Source organism: Strix aluco, chromosome 2 (genome assembly GCF_031877795.1).
Source record: "Strix aluco isolate bStrAlu1 chromosome 2, bStrAlu1.hap1, whole genome shotgun sequence".
Lineage (NCBI taxonomy): Eukaryota > Metazoa > Chordata > Aves > Strigiformes > Strigidae > Strix > Strix aluco.
In genome coordinates, this window is record NC_133932.1 from 55,122,680 (window position 1) to 55,140,142 (window position 17,463).

Sequence of the window (17,463 nt, forward strand, 5' to 3'; positions counted from 1 at the left end):
ATCAGTGTGGAACAATGTTCTGGCAAATTATGAAAATGAGCCGAGAGTTCATGTTTAAGGAGGAGTTCAATGCCTCTCAAAGGGAGGCTGACTTTACCTGAGGGCTGGAAACAAGAAGTTCGAGTAGATAAAACAAATTTTGAAGAGGTTTGTAAGGTAACGTTAATCTGTTTTTTTGACATGCTACTTTTCTTGAGTTTATGGGTTTTCCTACTACAAAATTGCTCTGAAAAAAACCCAAGCAAGCATTATCAAGACTATAAAGACAGACATATATGTGCTATCACCACAAAATGCATTCACTAGCATTTTATTTTAAGAAGGGACAATTTTTTGACAATATTATGGGCCCAATAGACTTTAAAACCAGATCTTTAGAAAACTTCAGGAACAGAAAAACCCTTCCCTTTGCAAGCCTATCACTGTTGTTCCTACCATATAATTCCCTCACTTTCCAGCCTTGAGGCGTACCTTTGGATGAAATGCTCATTCCTTCCTGAGATTAAATAGTTGAATACTCACCGACACCTGGCCATTGATAATTACTTCTTCTGAGAAGCGCACTTTGACAGGATTGGACTTCAATCTTGCCTTTTTTGCAGCACTAATAAAAGCTGATTTAGGAGACTGGAAGGAAAAATGATGACAAGATATATCACATAATTTCAAGTTAAAACCTATCTTTCCCTTTTCAGTTATTCTCCCTGTTTCTCACACACTGGGAACTCCATGTATACAGCAACACTTTTCACATCATCCGCTGAAGAAAGGAAATACAGTCAAACCATAACGCTTCCTGAGATAATACACATGTACATACATGTAAGGAATCATACTGTGCATACTGCACATACTGAAAGTTATCTCACTGTCAGACTGGAGCAATGAAAAGGGCTTTCAATGTACATACAAATTCCTTGTAGTGCTTCCACAATGATAGTTGTCAACCAAAGTTGTCTGCACGAATGGACACTGACCAGTGACCAGCCAGCGACCCTTCCTTCAAACACTGAATGGAAAATATTTTCATAATCTATGATCAACTAGATACAGGTATACACAACTTTTGCCAAAGAACTGTCTGAGAGCTCTCCAAGCGCAGTGGTATCTCACTATACTAGCCCACTTCAAAACACGGGTTAGAACCACCGAAAGGCACCTGCGGGCCAGCAGGCTTCCCCTGAACATATTCCCTACACACACACTGTGCAAGGCTTACCTTCAAGATCAGACACTTTGTGGGACTTCATGGATCGGAAGTCTAGAAACATCCCCAGTTTTCTTCTGGGCCCTAATCAACTTTTACCTACTACATTATTCAATAAATTCACCTGTGATCAAGTGTTCAGCCCTCGGAAAAAAACATCTCTCTCCATTTGAGTAGTTGGACTAAACACCCGTTTGTAGTAACAAATTAAATATTCACAGTCAATGGGATTTCCATTTTCAGCAGCAGAAGCAAGGTAGTTTTATTCTCAGGTAAGTTACAAACACAGTGCTTCTGGCCTTGCCTGAGTCCATAACCATAACAGGCAACGGAAGAAATTCTGGCTTTGGCTGAAAATCACTAGGCTCCTCTGGGCCAGGTTTTGGTCCATTTGTTTCAGTAAAATGTGAATTAAGATTTTCAGAATCGTTTCTACCTCCTGAGAAGTGGCCTTACTACTTTTGGATACGGAAAAGACTAACTCATGTTGGTTTGCCTGTGAGAAATTAGTGCAGACGTCAGTGATGATGATTCTCGAATAATTTCCTATTATCAGTGCAGCATGACAGCAGTCCGTGTAAACACAGGAAGTCTTGTCACCATCACTCAAATTTTGACTCAACTAACAATCTGCAGCAATGATAGAGTAGTCCAAGGCCATGTGCTCTTGTGGTCTCTGCTGAAACTGCCTAAAAAGTTATTTTCTTGTGATGCAGAAGCTGTGTTTCTAGTAACTAGCAGGAAAGTCTCTAGCTCATTTCTGTATGCCACTGATTTATTATCACATCGAAAATGTGGTAACTGTTACCATAGGCTCAGTATCAACCAGTGAACAAGGAATGAAAGATGCCACATTCTCCCAGGAAATATCAGAGTCATCCGATAATTCCTGGAGCACAAAATAGAACCAAGAATTAAAAATGAATGCTTCTTCATTTTTACAGTTCGTTTTTACCTCTTCTCTAGCAGCTATGACCATACATCTTTTTAATCAGTACAGTAAATGACAGAAAATTCAATCCCATGATTAAACCAAGCTCAGCTTCCAGAGCCAGTGCTGAAAAATGCAGAAGGTCCCCCAGAAGACTTGAAACAACCACCAAAAAGAAAGAAAGAAAGAAAGGTTTTTTTAAAAAAAAGTTCATGTCTTAGAGCAGGGGACCCAAAACACTTCTTCAGCAAGAAGGAACAACATGGAAACACTGAAGAAGCATGCTTACATATTGTACTCTAGGGAAGAATTCCTAGAAAGACACAGTATACAACAGTACCATGATTAATAAAATAATTCTACACATGACTTTTCTAATTTCCCTCCTCTCCATGTGGTCCCCTTCTGCAGTGTGTAAGGGGTATAGTCTATATGGCATCCAAGTCATGGACTGCAACCTGTTGATTCTTACTGCCATGGGGCAGCACAGCTACAGGAGTAGGCTACTGGCTCTCCCTTGCAAGGGCAAAGGGAAAACAGTGGCTTTCACGTACTCTTCTTGCTGGAAGAGGCTTTTTACAGTTGTTTGCTCTTATTGCAGATGAATCACCAGTCTGGCCTCTCTTTGCAGGCAGACTGCCAAATTTTCTTCCAGATTTTGGCAAGGTTATTCCCATACAGCAAATCTGGCAAACCGCTATGTGGCTCTGTTGCTCTCTACAACCTCTCTCTTTCCCTCCTTACAACCTCAACAGTCACTTGCAGGGGGCATAAACACTTAAATTATGTTCTTGCAAAAATCTGATGGGGGAGTCCAACACAACTGAAAGATCTGAACATAGGCGGGTCCTCAAAAACTTCTCCAGCACGTGGGGTTTAATATACATATTGCACAGCCAGGGGAGCACAGCATGGTCTGCCATAAAGCATGGGGCTTCCCTCCCTTCCCACTTCTGCTGTGACAACATGGTCAGGACTCCGGCCCCTTGCCAGACATTCTGGGTGAGCCTGGAAGCAGATTGCTTTCTAAAAAGCTTCAAACTAAAAACCAGGGGTGTAAGAAAAACTAGAACAGCTGTGCCAGGTATTTGGGGGAATGTTCTCTGCTGGTTAAAGGTTTGAGTAATAGCACAGCTTTTGCATTTAATTGCACAATCTCATTGTTTCTACCTCTGCATCAACTTGGCACTTGACATTTTCTCTTTGAGAAAGGAACTGTTTCAAAAGAGTGTGGCAAATACCTAGGAAAACAGTTGCGTTTGATTGTTGAAACTTGCTTGTCTAACAAAGCATCAGCAAGATGATGTGCTGCTCTATTCTACCTTAATGTTTTCAGATTTGTAGGCGAAGAATTTTATCAATTAATGATTCTCAGAGTGCCAGGTTCATTTGTTTCTGATACTCTGTCTTTTAGCCAAATGGAAGCCATTATCCTCAGCTAATGACCTTAAGCAGGAGGTGTTTACACTAATGCGGAACATTTATCACTGCAAGTAAAGTATTTGCACTGTCACAGATAAAACCAGCTTAATTAGAGTGACTTTTGCAAAATGAGGGACACGTTTTAACAAGGAGTCAAAATACTTCAAAAACCCACAAACTTTACACTGTGTGACCTAAGCACTGTTTTCTGTTAAAGCTCAATTTTATCAGGAGTTTAAGTAATTTTTACTTGTTTACACAGAATTCAGTAAAAATTCAGCTGATCACAGAATCACAGAATCATCAAGGTTGGAAAAGACCTTGAAGATCATCCAGTCCAACCATTAACCTAACACTGACCATTCTCAACTACATCATATCCCCAAGCACTATGTCAACCCGACTCTTAAACACCTCCAGGGATGGGGACTCCACCACCTCCCTGGGCAGCCCATTCCAATGCCTAACAACCCCTTCTGTAAAGAAATGCTTCGTAATATCCAGTCTAAACCTTCCCTGGTACAACTAGAGGCCATTCCCTCTTGTCCTATCTCTTGTTACTTGGTTAAAGAGACTCATCCCCAGCTCTCTGCAACCTCCTTTCAGGTAGTTGTAGAGGGCGATGAGGTCTCCCCCCCTCAGCCTCCTCTTCTTCAGACTAAACAACCCCAGTTCCCTCAGCCGCTCCTCATACGACATGTTCTCCAGACCCTTCACCAGCTTTGTTGCCCTTCTTTGGACACTCTGATCATGTCAACGCTACCTGGAGAAATTGTTAATAAGAGAAATGAAGCATTGCATAGAGATTTGCTTGGAGAAAACAATAGCGAAGACAGAGACCCTCCGTTAAACCCTACTTACTAGGGACTGCAATCAATGTGCCTTCCGCCAGTAGGGTCAAAACATGAGAGATTGCTGTAACAAGAGGATGATTTCTGGAAAATGTTATTTTTCTCATTTTCTGGACTTTCCAAAATTAGATCCTACTTTTGTCAGCAGCATTATAGCAGGTCATTTTTGGATAGCCCTTAAAAGCAATATCATTCATTTTGAGGGAAACTGTTTTTTGATGAAAATAAGAATGTCTAGTACTTTGTCCACTTCTGCAGCTAAACTGTAATTTGGGGGAGATTCCAAGTGAAATGGTCGTTTTTGCTGCAAAAGACCTTTGAGTGCTCTTGCCAGTAGAGGTGCTGCAACAACAAAATCTTTGCTCATGCTCAAGAAAAAGAAGGATTTAGCATTTAGAAGAGGGTAGCATAGTACTGAGCTACCATAAAGAAATGAAACAAGGCAGCAGTATGGGACAGTCACAAGGTGAAAAGAAAACCTGATTTATGACAAGGAGTGTCAAAATCTGACAAATACCAACGTTTTAAATCGTCACAAATTGTATCTATGCAATCCATTTTAAGTTTGTTGCTTAAAATTGGTCACTAGTTTAACATGAAATATTATGATTGTTAGGAAATAAGGAAAAATTGCATGACTGCAAAAATGTGTTGACTTTTTGGTCCATCCCTAAAGGCAATTATATGAGACAAAATTTAGCAAGCAAATAAAATGTGAATAAGAGGAAGAATTAAATTTATTAAGTGGAACAGTACATAATGCCCAAAGGTAAACTAAATACTGCCATTCATAGCTGTTAGCAAGGCTGAAACAACTACACTGGCCCACAAGAGTATTGTAGAAGGGCAGGTAGGGACACAGAAGCAATAATGTGGAGAAGTTTTACCATGCAGTAATTTGTTATAACTACAGGGCACTGACAGGTCACCATCAGGACTATTTCTTTGTTAAACTCCTGGCACAAATTTAATTGCTGAAATAACGGTCAAATTTGGGTTCTCTCTTTAAAGTTGGTGATCTATCATAGACAATTATATTTTACTATTTGCATTACTTATATTTTACTATTTTTAGATGACAATCACAGCCTGGCCATTAGCCCCATACATGTATAACATGTACCTATAAGGTGGGAAATAGTCAAACCTTAATTTAATGCAGGCATTGAGAAAATCCAATACATTCCATCTACAGTAAACAACAGCCTAGTTGTCCCAAAAATCAACCACGGGTCAGCTTCAGACTTTGTGGAATGTGCAGACACTGCAGTTCATCTCATGACTAGATGAGCCTTGGCCATCTATCTCTGCATTTATTAAAAGTGGAGGTCCTCCATAAAATCCCCTCCGCTGGCCTTTTGAGATTCTGCCTCTCCAAAGTTCAGCCATTTACACTCATGGATTACTCCTTTACATTCATGATTACCTCTCATAAACAGGTGACTGCTCTTAGAAGTACAGAAGAAGTCAGTCATGCCATACTACTTTCAGCCCTATAGCTCTGCAAGGATAAGGACATCTGAGAATGAAAGAAACCTTCACCCCATACAAACCCAGGCTAAAATGAACAATAAGGGACTATAGGACTAGATGAACATAAAGGACTATATGAAAGATAATGCACCTGGGATGGGAGAAAGGGCTAATGAAGAGGGAAAGGAGACCTAATGGCAACTGGGGGCAGTGGGGAGAACTACAAGGAGAAAATGGTGGACAGGGTGAAGGGTGGACGGTCTCTTTTCCACTTTGCTGAAACAAGTTCACACTGAATTTTCTCAGTCTTCACTGCTGAAAATACGTATTTTGTACAACTACACTCCAGAAAAATCCATATAGCCTAAGAGGAGGCCTCCAGGAAGAAAGGTCAGGAGCAGCAGTGCTCACTGGGATTTGCATCACACACAGATGGAATAAGAAAGGCTGCACAGCACAGGTCTGATATGAGAGGGGGCTGCTTCAAACAGCAAAGAGTGTTTGGACAGTGGCTATGGACCAGCCAGCACTTCCAGGAGGCAACACAGTGATGGCAAGGTTGTCATTAACAGCATCTTGATCCTCTCCTGTGTAGGATTAAAGCTATGTATGGAACTGACCATACCAAAAAGCTGATGTTGAAGTTATGCAGTGGAAAAAGTTGTCAGGATGACTAAAAAATGTACACATTCAAAGAAAAAAAGCCATCATTTCTACACCAACTTCACAACTACAAGCAGTCAAAAATCATCTTCTTCAAAATGTTCATGTCTGACTGCTAAAAGAGTTCTAAAACTACACCTTGGTGGTCTTTTTCACTTTAGATTTTGAAGTCTGTGACAAACCTGTTGCTATTTATACCCTTCTTTAGAACCACAAGTTTAGATATGGTAGTTGCTGCTGTTACACGACTCCAGAAGGAAAAGCAACACAAAAAATACTGTAACTCTCAATAAGATTGTTGCCACAATCATTACAATCCATAAATAAGTGTTATTTATCATAGTTTTCTGCAAACATTGTCTCAAACATGTAACTGTTATAACAAGAAGCATCTTTCAAAGCAGAAAAAGATCTTATCCTTTTCCCATTGCTGAACTTATGCACAGCAGAATTGCCATAGATCTCAGTTGGGCCTGGACTACATCCAAGGAGTTTGAGATTAACCATGAAAGCAACCTACCAAATGATCTCTACACATAAAATCTGAACAGATATCAAAACACACAAGTTATTTGATTTGAGTAATGCTTAAAACTTAATAAGGCAACAATCAGAACGATAGTCCATTTACAGAATAAAATGGTCAGAAATGATAATCAAATGCCATACTTTCAGAAATCAGAACTTTGAAATGCTTCAACTGCTTCAGCTGTTCAGTGACCTCCTTATGAGCAGTGGTGATATGAACCTAGCAGAGATTTGTAGATTGATGGAAAGAAAAAGATAGTCTAATGCTTTGGTTTGGTCATAATTAAAATGAAATTTTAATGAGTTTAAGCATTAAACAAAACTGAATGCACTTAAGCAAAAATGATCCGCAAAAGCTTTCAAAAAGTACTAAGTGAACTCCAGAGTAGTAAAAATCTAGATTACGTCTACTTTCACCTGCAATCGTAAAGGATTGTTATTTGAAAGCATGAAAACAAAACACACTCTAAATAGCACAAAACCAATTAAGAAACAGCACTCTTGTAATCCATCTTGGCAGATACTTTTCATGCAATGATAGAACAAAAAAGATTCACCATCAAGAAGAGAGATCAATGAAATGTTTGTAAAGATGCATTTCTGCCAAGAATGGGGAAGAAGTTCAGTCTTTATTTAAAAGTTCTTACTTCTCCTTTGCCTGGTTTCTACTTCATCTTTCCAGTTTTACTAGCAAAATAGTAAAAGGAAAAATGGAGGAGGCAAAATTAAAGAGAAAAACACATGTGCATCATAATTTTTGAGGACAAATAATGCTTCCAAACCGTAAGACAAAATGTATTTGCCAGAGGACCCACTGCACAGAAGACCAGGACAGGTACACAGCTGGAGTGCAGCAACACCCAGGATGGCAGAGCTGTGGGGGATGTCACCTAACAGGCTGAGGCACTTCTGACAGTAACACTGCGGCAGTATTAGGGCCAGCATGGGCCAGATGTTCAAGGTGACCCAGGAGTTCCCCAGGAGACTTCATAGTCTGGGGTTTGCATAAACTGAGGGACCTGCACTGCTTCAGGGCTCAACCTAGGCTGCACACATTGGCAGCATCCCAACTGCTCCCCATCCCTAATGCACACCTTCATTTCCTTTGCAGGAAAACTTGGGCTTGAAAGTGATAAGGGAAGGTTGTTATGAATCAACAAGACCCTGGTCTGGACTGGTAGGGAGGTACAATAAGAGTGCACAAACCAGAGGAGATCTGCAGGGTGCAACAGTCTTGCAGTTGAGGCTCTCTCAACTAAGCTCATGCCACTGAAGCATACTGACTTTAGGATAAAAATGAGTCAATTAAAGCTAGCACCGATGTGCATACATCAGTCCCATCTTCTGACTGCTCTGTGGACATTCTTGGGAAGACAATCTTCATGTCTATGTGAGATAAAACGCCCATCACCTCTGAAAACACGTGTGCTTTGTCTGCTAAGGTAGAGCTGGGGGACTCTGACAGATATGACAGAATGGGGCAACACAAACACACGTATAAGATGGGCATGTGAGCTCAAATGGCTGACAGGACAGCAAAATGTTTCAGTGCCACTCCTAGCTCAGTGACATCTAGAGGTAGTCCAGTTATTGATTAGCTTTTGGTGCTACGTAATGAGAGAAGATAGATTCTGCCTTGTCAGGCCTCAAACAGGGCTTGGACCCAAAGATCTGGGAAGATACCAGGTCATGACTTTCCTTCTTCTCCAGTCCTTTTCTTCTCCAGATCAAAGGCTGGAGGAGGACCGTACTTGTGCTGTAAGGTCTCCCACTGAACATGGAGTGCACAGTTCATTTGGGTTTCAGCTTTCCTTACATTCAGTACGTACAGGCTTGCTCTCATACCAGCAGCACAGCGATAACAGGCCACACCACCTCACAGACATGTAGTACTACACTTTACTGTCCTGTTTTGAGGGCTACCCATGCCTGTACTAAAGCTCATGCCCTTTCTTCACCTGATATCTAAAGAAAAGAATGAAGCCTGTCAATGGATGAAATAAAGCAACTTGCATAAAAAAGGCAAGTGGGTGAGGATCTCTTTTCCCCCATATTATATATATACCCTGTGATCAAAAACACTGGCTGTAATCCAGCAAGCTTTAAAGCAGTTAGATTTATTTAGTCAGATCATGCCTGCATTTTCATTTAAGGTGGCTGATGTCGACCAGATCCTAGCTCACCTTCCTGCCAGTGGTCTTATGGCAGCATGGCAGCCCCTGCCTGGTTTTGCTGCAGAATGTGTGCTTTTGCCCCATGATTTCCTGGGCTGCATCAAGAGAAGCATGACCAGCAGGTCGAGGGAGGTGAGTCTCCCCCTCTACTCCACTCTCATGGGATCTCACCTGGAGTACTGTGTCCAGCTCTGGGGCCCCCAACATAAGAGGGACATGGACCTGCTCGAGTGGGTACAGAAGAGGCCACAAAGATGATCAGGGCATTGTAGCACCCCCCTTATGAGGACAGGCTGAGAGAGTTGGGGTTGTTCAGCCTGGAGAAGAGAAGGCTCCAGGGAAACCTTATAGCAGCCTTCCAGTACTTAAAGGGGGCCTACAGGAAAGATGGAGAGGGACTCTTTATCAGGGAATGTAGTGATCAGACAAGGGGTAATGGTTTATAACTGAAAGAGGGTAGATTTAGATTAGATATAAGGAAGAAATTCTTCATTGTGAGGGTGGTGAGGCTGCCCAGAGAGGTTGTGGATGTCCCCTCGCTGGCAGTGTTCAAGGCCAGGTTGGATGGGGCTTTCAGCAACCTGGTCTAGTGGAAGATGTCCCTGCTCACGGCAGGGGGATTGGAACTACATGATCTTTAAGGTTCCTTCCAACCCAAACCATTCTATGATTCTATGATCTACTTGCTGTGCAGACTGGCTTCTAGAAAGGGTACATGACCAGTACAACTACATGGCCACCTCTAAACCAGACTGAAAGGATAATGAGTAGTACGAAGCCACACAGCACTGGCCAAGTTGCATTTGCAAGATGTGTATTATGGCAGCTTCATCAGATAAACTTGTTTTCACATCTTTGTGTCAAATCCATCTCATCTCTTATTCTTGGGCGAAAAGGATGCAATTATCCCTTGTTAATCAAAATTGTTGTGTATCAGGCTAGCCAACAGGGAACTGAATGGACCTACTGAATCTGAAATCACTCCTGATGCATGGCTGAGGCCCCTCAGCACCCTGCAAGGTACGCAAGGCTGTGCATGGATGAATGGGAAGAGAGAGATGTGCTTCCTCCCCTGGCTTGGCTTCTCTCCTTTTTTGCGGGTTTGAGCTGAGAGGTCATGAACCCACTCCCACAAACCACTGAGCGAGGTTCAAAGGCATGTCACATCAGCCAGCTCCGAGTTGGGCTGCATTTTCTCCCAGTCCCTTCGAGCCAGCCTCACGCAATTGCCTGTCTGTCTCTTTTCTCCCCTTACCTCCACACGCCCTGCGTGGGAGATGCAGGCAGAGCCCCTCCTTTACATAAAGTACAGCTGGTTTGATATGGCAGTGCAACTCTGTGAGACCAAGGCAGAATCAAGAATCCAGGAGCTGCAACAGAGCAGAAGTTGAAGCAGAACTCAGCGTCCTGCTCTACCTATTTTCCTGGTATGTGTTTAAAGATACTGTTATTATTTAACTTGCTAATGCAGTCTTTGAGTGCAGGATGCTGCAATACAGTCTTAAACATCACCTTTAAGAGACATAGCCCTTATCTCACCTACTTCTCTTTATTGCACAGATAAGGTAGAGACACAGACAGAATATAGGCAGAAAAAAAAGCTGGTATGTTGCTAGGAAACTAATTCCGAAAACACTGACGATACTTACAGGGTAAGGTTGAACAACAGTAAGGAGGATTGATTCTTTGCAGCTTCTATAAAAAGAAAAAAAGAAGTAAAATCAAGTAAAGATTCATCCTTTTATTCACTACAGATAACCAGATTTTCTTTTTAATGGAGAAAACTGCAGTAGTATGGCAAAATGTTTATTACAATTGCATAGCAGAGAATTACAGAGATGAATAATAAGCTAAAATAAGAATGGATATTAAAAAATATGTTTTTTCTAATCTAATGAATTGAATTGACTTAACTTTACAGTTTATACTATGAAATATTTGCTTCATCACAGACCTTCATGCTGCAGTAATGGTTTTCTCCAGCAAGAATGGAATAACATTTGATTAATCCTATCAGTTCAGCATCTATAGGCTATGAATTTCTTTCACCTACTTTACAAATGCAAGTCACTTTTTATACCATTCAGCTCTTGTACACTTAATGCCACATTTATCTGAAGACACCAGTGTTTTCAAAACAAAAGTGAGGATGTAATTTAGCCACCATTTCTTCTCTAGCTCACCTTTTTAAATGGGTGGAAAAGGATTAATATTTGGTGAATAGCTCTGTTAGAATTTTTACGTTTTTAGAAGATTGCTAAAGAAAAGTTTTTCTTTAAAATGAAACAGCTCTTCTTTAGGATGAAACTAGTAAACAGAAACCATAAGCAGCTTTAAAAAAAACCAACTGATTTATAGGCTAAAGAGAAGAAATTATTAGGAATCTTGATATGTTCAAGTGGTCTAGACAAATGACAAATGTATATTTTGACTATTGGGGGGAAGTTGAAGGTGGTGGATAACTGGGGAAAAGTAAGGGTAAAGTGGAAGAAGAAGGAAGAGAAGCCAATCAGAATCAGTATCTCTTGTATTACACTGTTGGTCAGATGGCTGCTGAGGGCAATATTAGCTAAGAAAAGGTCAGTTGCCATTTTGTTGAGATAGAGTTGATTTTCTGTTGGCTTTATGCTTTCAAACACAATTAATTGTTTATTTATGTGATTTATTGCCTGGCTAACTGAAGTGCAACTGATTTGACATGCCTGACCTGTTCAGCGGAACGAACTAAAATAAAGCACACTGTATTGGTCTTATATAGTGTCACCTTATATGCATATTCACACCACTGATATGCAACTAAAAAAGCCAAAAAGCAAAGAAAATAGAGGAGAGACTGAAGGTCCAGTCAGAAAACTGGTCTGGAAAGTCACGCTATACTTGGTGAAGCCAACGCATCTCTGAAGGCCAACTGGGGTAGCATATTCTACTTCTGTCAAAGCCATCAGTCATGCAAGGGGCAAGGTCTGACCACACATCCTCTACCTAAAGAAAAATTTGTTAAGCTTCAATTTTAACTTATCTTATTAGATATTTGTATCATTACACTAAAAGAGTATAGGCAGACTTTTCAAAAGGGGGGATTCAAGGCTTTGGTTGCTTGTCTGTGCTTGGACCAACAAAAATAAAATTAAGTTAGAAAGTTAAAAAAGAATTAATGAGGAGCTACATAGGGTGAAAATTAAATATTCTGTCACAAACCAGCATAATTTTATGCTCTTTAGATATAACCACTTAAAGGAATTTCCCACAATTATTTTTTGCTTCAATAAAACATGTTCCAAAGTTAAACTCCAGAAATTATTTATTCGATCATGAAACAGTCTTTATCTATAGCGTTCATATTTCTGAAAAATTACAGTTCATTTTTAAGGTCTGTAAGCTACAGTTTTGGAAATCTCCACAATTACTCTCCATTTATTATTCTCCATTGTTATTCTTGAAGAGTTTATAGCTTATAGTTTTAAAAAAACCAACCTCCATTCTGTCTAACAACAGGATTCCCTCTAGTTTTTTTCTATTCTACCTACCATATTTTGGGGAATCTAAAAATGCATGATAAGAAATTTGATTTATTTCAAGAATCTCATGGTCACATCTATGCTATCCAAGCACATGAGTAGACAGAAAAGCCCACAGTTGTTAGCTATGGGATAAACTGCAGCCCTGGGATAACCACTCCATGCTCAGCTGACCTCTTCAATTACGTTCAACCCACTAATTTATGTTTCTCATGCAACATAAGATTACTACCAACCCTGCCTACCGTGGTCCAGCTACCTTAGAGAGTTGCCTTTAAAAAAGAAAATCAGCTTTTCCTGAAAATCTTTTTCAGCTCTTTTCTTGGATTAAACCTGTCCAGGTGCCAGTGTAGGTAAGATTCATCCTAGACTAACAAGAGCTTTCTTAAACCAAAAGGTCAAAAGATTTTTTTAGGGGACAAGACTTTCTTATAGGATAATCACTTGCATTTGAAGGATGCTAGACCCTGGACCATTCATTCAACATTTGAGGCTATAATAAGGCCATTTGGAGTATCTGGACCCAAGCATGTTACACATGTAGAAAGCGGGTGTCAAGCACCATGTACAGTCCCCTCATCACTAGAGAACACATCTTCTATAAAACACATGCTACATACAAAACACAGCACAAGAGAAATAAATATTTAATCAGCAGTGTTTTGAACTGTAGTACTCAGTCACGACTCCACACAGCTCATTTTAAAACATTCTCAACTCATGACGACAAAACTTCATACCACAGCACATCACCTTCTACTTCCAGTACTGTTAGCAAATCCTATATATTGTAAATGCTCAACCTTGCACAGCACTGGAGACTGTCAATCGTACCATATGTATTGTAATGGAAAAACAATGGAATCACTGACCATGTACTGTGATCTGTAAATTTTATAGCTTAAATGTATGTGTACATACATATGTCCACGTATGACAGTAGATTATACATCACCACACCTAATTGTGAACTACTTCTTTTAAACAACTTCTGAAAGATAGTGGCAAACCCTAAAAAAACAATTGCAGTCTTACTTCCCCCCTGAAATGTATTCCCGCCATTAAGAATGTGACTAAAATAAAATTAAAAAAAAAATCTATTAGAGATATTTTATTTCCTTTCATACTCACTTAACCACAACATAATTATTTCTCTTTTAAATCTATGTACTTTTAGAGTCACTCAACACCAAACATCTGCAACTCCAAGCGTGGACAACAGCTGCGGACATTTTGGATGCTCTGTCATCTGGCCAGCTAACACCAACCAACACCAGAATAAAATATCATGCTTCTTTCATTTTCTGACATTAGAATCAAATGGCAAGAACAAGGCTAAAACCTGAAAACTGCAATGGGAATTTCAGTGATTCATCTCTCCGTCCTTCCCCGTGCCTCATGTGGTGATTGTATTTGTTCATTCTCCTTACTCCTCACAGCTACTTAGGCTATAACAAGGAGAGAACATAGATAGTTCGAGAATCAAATTACGGTGCACTATAAAGGTTAAACTTGTATTACTGAGTATCACACATCTCGGGCTACATAAGGCATTAATGTTCAGCCACAATGTCAGTCATTGACTTTGCCTGTGAACTTCTGAATGGAAATCACTGTCTCTCTTCTGCTTCTTCCTAGCTGAAAGAGAGGATGGGATGTGAAGGCAGACGAGGGATATGGGGGACTCCCGGTATCTGAGCCATATGGAAGAAGCAGCTCTGTTCTTTGTATGTGTCCTACAGCTAATATAGCATATGACTAAAAAGTATATATATTGCCTGTACTCACTCTTAAGAACTGAGAATGGAAATTAATTGTTTATGCAGATTTAAAAGCTTTTAGCAATTTTACATCCCAGAGGAGTACTAGACTTCTCTCTCAGTGAAGATGAATGAATTAGGAATTGACATATAATAAATAATAACATTTACAGGGAATGCAATTAAGAAAAACCTTTCTCTTAACCATAACTTATATCTGTTTCATTCACACCAAACATCAAATTTTGAAACTCTTGTTTTGAAATGCTTTGTTCTCTGCTATTTCAGAATCTTGTTTCACTTTGGGTCTCACTATTGATGAGAAAGGTCTGAATTTCACAATTATGGAGTGTGATGCCATGCTTTGCAGGATGCTTCACACTACATTTTTGAAGTAAGAAAACAGAAATCAGTGGGTCAAAAACTAGCTACAAAGTGTAACAGGTTACCTCAAATGCCCTATTCAAAGCTAAGGAAAGTGGAACTCATCTTCAAATTCTAGCATCTAGGCTAGAGCAAAATAATCCAGCATTTGCATGTCTTTCATTATTATGAAGATTAAGGCAGTAATAATGAACAAAGCGTTTGCAAAGTCACTCTGTTGTAGTACATTTTGAATTATTTCAGAAGGATCATTTTGATTTGAGCTGTATATACATTTTCACATAAAACCTGTTCTATAGTAGTTATCTTCACCTAGGAAAGCTCCGAATTTCACTTCTCCAGACTTTTATAATGAGCAACAGTTCTGGTGGAAAAGACCAGTTTGCCCCAGAGATCCACCTAGATTTATTTCCAGGGCTGGAGATGCCTTCTGGAGGGACCTCAGTGGGACACACTAGACCCATCTTGTCAACCCAGTGTTGCCTCATCCTCCGCTGTTATCACACAGTCCCACACAGTCTACCTCCAGGTCCTGCAATGGTGCCAACCTGTCTGAGTGGACGTGGGGAACCTTGATAAGGTAGTGGACAAACTCAGTATTCATTGACACCCATGAAACAATGCAGAGGGAGAGGGGGAGAGAGGCTTTAAGAAGAATATGCCTTTCCCCAAGGCTATTTTTGTCACAGGAGAAGCAGTGCTGTGCAAACACAGACACACAAGCTAAAAGCCCATGCAGACCAGCTCTTCTGAACTGGAGGACTCCTCCAGCAAGAGCCATGGTGTGTGGGGCTCTTCCTCCTCTGTTTCCAAAGGCAACATTGTAGCACATAAACTATAGGCAACGTTTCCATAACTCAGTAGCTTCTAACTGAGAAGTACAATAGATTAAACCAGGTTGGAAGACATACTACTGTGGGCAGATCATTTCTGGCCTCTTGATCACATCTACCCATAGATGAATGTTGTTTTAGCAGCAGGTGAAGAATTTGACCTCTCCAAGATTATAAGGAGACTATTTTCCAGACAATTTTTAGGGGAAGACAGAAAATCATACTTTCTCAAGAGGTTGCTAATACATGGCACAAGAACTGCTTGAAGGGTGGCAGTGGGATTTCAGTCTCTGCCTGTCCAGCTGGCTGCACTGACCTCCAGGAAGTCTCTCCAAAGATCCTGTACACACCTAGTGATGGGTGATCCTGTCATCATGCTATGCAGGCAAGGCAGAGTATGCCACGCATGGCATTACATCCCCAACTCCATCTCAGAAGACAGTTGCAGGAATGCAGCAGGCAAAGATATATAGCAAGAGGTTCATGAAATCAGGTATGGTATCACAAAGGTGAGGTGTGGGGTCCTAGTTTGGGGAGGAGGGGTAACATTGCATGGTATATAGATATAGAAGATGGGACATGAGGCCAAGGTCTTGTTTTGGGAGTGGACACATGAAGAACAAGCCAAGAGATGAATGGGAGCATCAGCTTAGATGCTGTTTTTTCTGGGGATGACAGCACCGAACACAAAGACTGTGGTGTTCAGATCTTATTTTTGGAGCTAGGGAGGGTGCACTGGAATCCCTGGTATCAGAAGGCAGAGGGAACACACTCGTGTTTGGAAAGCTGGTGGCTGCTTCTTCTACCACTGTTAATGGTACTATCTGCCCTTAACCTCACTGTCAATGCAGTGAAATACTCTTGACACCCAAGCAACTTCAACTTGTGAACTCCTGAAACTCTACAGTTTAATTTCAATAGCCCTGCTGTTTCACTAGGTCCTTAAAATTTAAGTTTGCCATTAAATTTATGAGGACTTGCAGCAGCTGAAGCAATCTGCACAAGAATCTGGTAAATTTACAGGATTTCTGTTCAAATGTCTGAGCCCTAAAAACTGTGCAAGTAATGGATGCTTGAAATGACCACTGCCACATAAAGTATAAAAGATATAAGCATGGGATTATTACTGCACTACAGGATCAAACAGCAGCAGAAACACAGCTGAGAGAAAAGATAGTCTGATTTGAACATAAATAACTTCAATAATAGCATACAGAAAATTACTGTCAAAGCAAACTGCATTTTATATAAATGTTCTTCTTTCTTTTAAAGGTCTGCCATGGTGTGAAAGTCAATCTTTAAAATTGTCACAGTTTGCAGCTGGCACTAATTGGAACCCTTGTTGGCAGTCTCTGTAAGGGGCCAAGAAGCAAGCGTGTCTGCAGGCTGAATTACGCTCGCTTCCTCTGACAGAAGTGGCCCCTTCAGATCAGGGCTGTGGCACACTGGTGGGCTTTCATACAGGAGATGCCATTTCAGATACCTCTGCAGTAAAGGCTTTGAGAATAAAAAAGCCTCCTGTTCTCTAAGGCTGTTCACCTGTCAAGCTTTCACATGTACCAAATTCGCTCCATTTTCTCCTTTATTAGCACTGTGGCAAGGTGAGCCCTATAAAGAAGTTGTTCTTGAATTTCAGTGCTTTATGAAGACCTATATTTACCTGTAGCCAAAATAATCCTCCTCTCCACAAATACCCAAAGTTTTCTGGTTGCTTATATT

The 17,463-nt window shown here is 40.5% G+C and overlaps 1 protein-coding gene across 6 annotated transcripts in view; it reads right to left on the minus strand.

Annotated features, from left to right (window-relative positions):
* Positions 1–17,463, minus strand: part of FRMPD4 (FERM and PDZ domain containing 4) — a 371,171-nt gene that overhangs the window by 21,223 nt on the left and 332,485 nt on the right. For all 6 annotated transcript variants that reach the window (XM_074814826.1, XM_074814823.1, XM_074814822.1 and 3 more), the window contains 2 exons: positions 10,899–10,944; positions 523–627 (listed from right to left, as the gene is read on the minus strand). In XM_074814826.1, the coding sequence (XP_074670927.1) occupies positions 523–627; positions 10,899–10,944 (151 nt within the window). The remainder of the gene's footprint in view (positions 1–522; positions 628–10,898; positions 10,945–17,463) is intronic.